We start from the raw sequence: 2,307 nt of genomic DNA, 5'->3' as shown, positions 1-2,307 counted from the left end.
TATGTATATACGTGTGTGTGTGTATATAATATATATATATATATATATATATATGTATATTGTATGTATGTATCGTGAGTTCCCTGTTAAGTTCACGAACGGTTTAGAGTGAAATAGCGTTATATTTTAAATTATTAAAGTAATCCAATAGCTTAGGAGATTATGAACACTGATCCCCTCGTTACCTTCACTCATATAGTCTTAGCTAGATATTGCCTACAGTCAGTCCCCTCTGGCTATTGACACAACATCTCTTTGTATCCCGGGTGCCCGGCCTCCGCTGTAGTCCGTCACCCATCATCTATATTTTACACTACTTTTCACATTACGCTACTTTACAGTTAATAACCTTGTTCTATCAGCATACACATACCGAATCACTCGTATGAATAAACCCAATATCACTAGGCACCCAGCACTGGTATTTCACCCCAAAACTAACCCCTTACACACCTGAGTGATCATGTATGACTCACCTCTACTCGTAGACCACACACATGTTAAGAGTATATATATATATATGTATGTATGTATGTATATATATGAAGACATGCGAGTATATAGTTGGTTGGCTATCAACGTCAGGTTGAACTGGCGTGTGTGCAGTGTATCTGTGGCGTGACAACGATATGAATAGAACTTTAACGCAAAGAGAACTCCTCACTCTGTGCAGCGGCAGAACGACAGTATTTATATGCGTTTAACTTATATACGTATAGTTTATTTGCGTATCACTCATATGCGTCCAACTTGTACTATTAGTACTACGTATAGTCTATACGCTTAAGATACGTATTGACTTATTTTTGTAAAACGTATTTGCGTATCACTTATTTGCCATGCGTATAACTTATTTGCGTATAAAGTATATGCCTTCGTTATATATATATCTACTCTACATAACTAATACTATAGGCTTTAAGCCTGCTTCACGGTAGCATAGCGGTGAGTGTTGTATGTACTACGATTCCTAATCATTTTCTCAACGTCCTGCTTACGCAGTCCGTTTATTTCTAACGTTTTCCCAACCTCCGCCTATCCCACAGCGGCCACACAGGCGGCGACAGTGAAACGTCTACCGAACTAGACACAAACCAGCCCAGCTTATCAACCGCAGAACACGCACACACGCACACAGCCACAGACGATACACCCGAACCAACCAACCCCACCACACACCCACACCCACACCCACACCCACACGTAGACACACAGGCGTACACACACAGCACCAACGCGTCGTGGGCTACGCAGTTCTTTGTGCTGTCTCGTCGCACCATCACCAACACACTGCGTGATCCGCAGCTGCTGTTCGGGCACTTGGCTGTGGCGGTGGGCGTGGGCGTGTTGCTGGGGTCTATCTACTTCCACACCGGCGATAGGTATGACATACACGCGCACCCGGGTAAAACAACGGCCAATGGGGAGGTGTACGGTGGAGCGCCGGTGGCCTATTTTGATGTGGACTGGGACAGAATGGCCGGTGCAGGGGACCGGTCCGCCTACCCACGCGTGCCTACCGCCGAGAACGCCCTGGACCCGCACCGGGCCGAAGTTCGGAACAATATCATCAACAAGTTTATAAATAGAATGGGATCGCTGCTGCTGATGTGTGCGTTTCTGGCCTTTGGTTCCCTGTCGTCGCTGGATCTGTTCTATCGCGAGCGTCTGGTGGGTGTGCACGAGACACGCAATGGCTTCTACCGCCAGAGCGCCTTCTACGCACAGGTGAGCCCAGGGGAAGTGCTGTATCTTAGTTTAGGGTTTCTGTTGTGTTTTAGGGTTTAGAGTTTACGTAGGTGTGTATATGACATGACATCCGCAATGGCTTCCACAGCCCGAGCGCCTACTACGCACAGATGAGCCTAGCGGCAGTTCGGTACCTTAGTTCAGGGTTTCTCCTGTGTATGTGGAATTCTGTTGAACACTGTTCATGTCGAACCCTTTTGTGACGTCTTTATAAACAATATGTTTGTATTATCATGCATAACTCATTTGTGTTGTCATTATACGGAATATTCATCTATAATTCTGAATTCACACAGCGACTGCTGTTCGACTTCATACCGCTGAGAGTGGTACCTCCGTTGGTGCTGGGGCTGATTGCGTACTATATGATTGGCCTACGACCAGTAAGTACAGAACTCCCTCCCATTATTCATAAGATTTTATTGTGCATGTGTGTAGCGTCCTCAGATTGTAACACATGATAACAAAATGTGTATATCATTTTTTCTCTCTGCACCAAACCCGTTGGTTTGTATTGTACTTGATATATGATATATTATATATATATATATATATATA

The 2,307-nt window shown here is 44.6% G+C and overlaps 1 protein-coding gene across 1 annotated transcript; it reads left to right on the top strand.

Moving 5' to 3' along the window:
- Nucleotides 1–1,046: 1,046 nt before the first annotated feature.
- SARC_14512 (hypothetical protein) lies at nt 1,047–1,728 on the top strand (the record flags this gene model as incomplete). Its single annotated transcript, XM_014291353.1, has 1 exon — nt 1,047–1,728. A coding segment is annotated over one exon (682 nt), but the record flags the coding sequence as incomplete, so codon positions are not given.
- Between the last annotated feature and the right edge of the window lie 579 nt (nt 1,729–2,307).

Source organism: Sphaeroforma arctica (assembly GCF_001186125.1).
Source record: "Sphaeroforma arctica JP610 unplaced genomic scaffold supercont1.4721, whole genome shotgun sequence".
NCBI lineage: Eukaryota > Ichthyosporea > Ichthyophonida > Sphaeroforma > Sphaeroforma arctica.
Note: the sequence above shows the minus strand (reverse complement) of the source record. Positions and strands in the feature narration are given on the sequence as shown.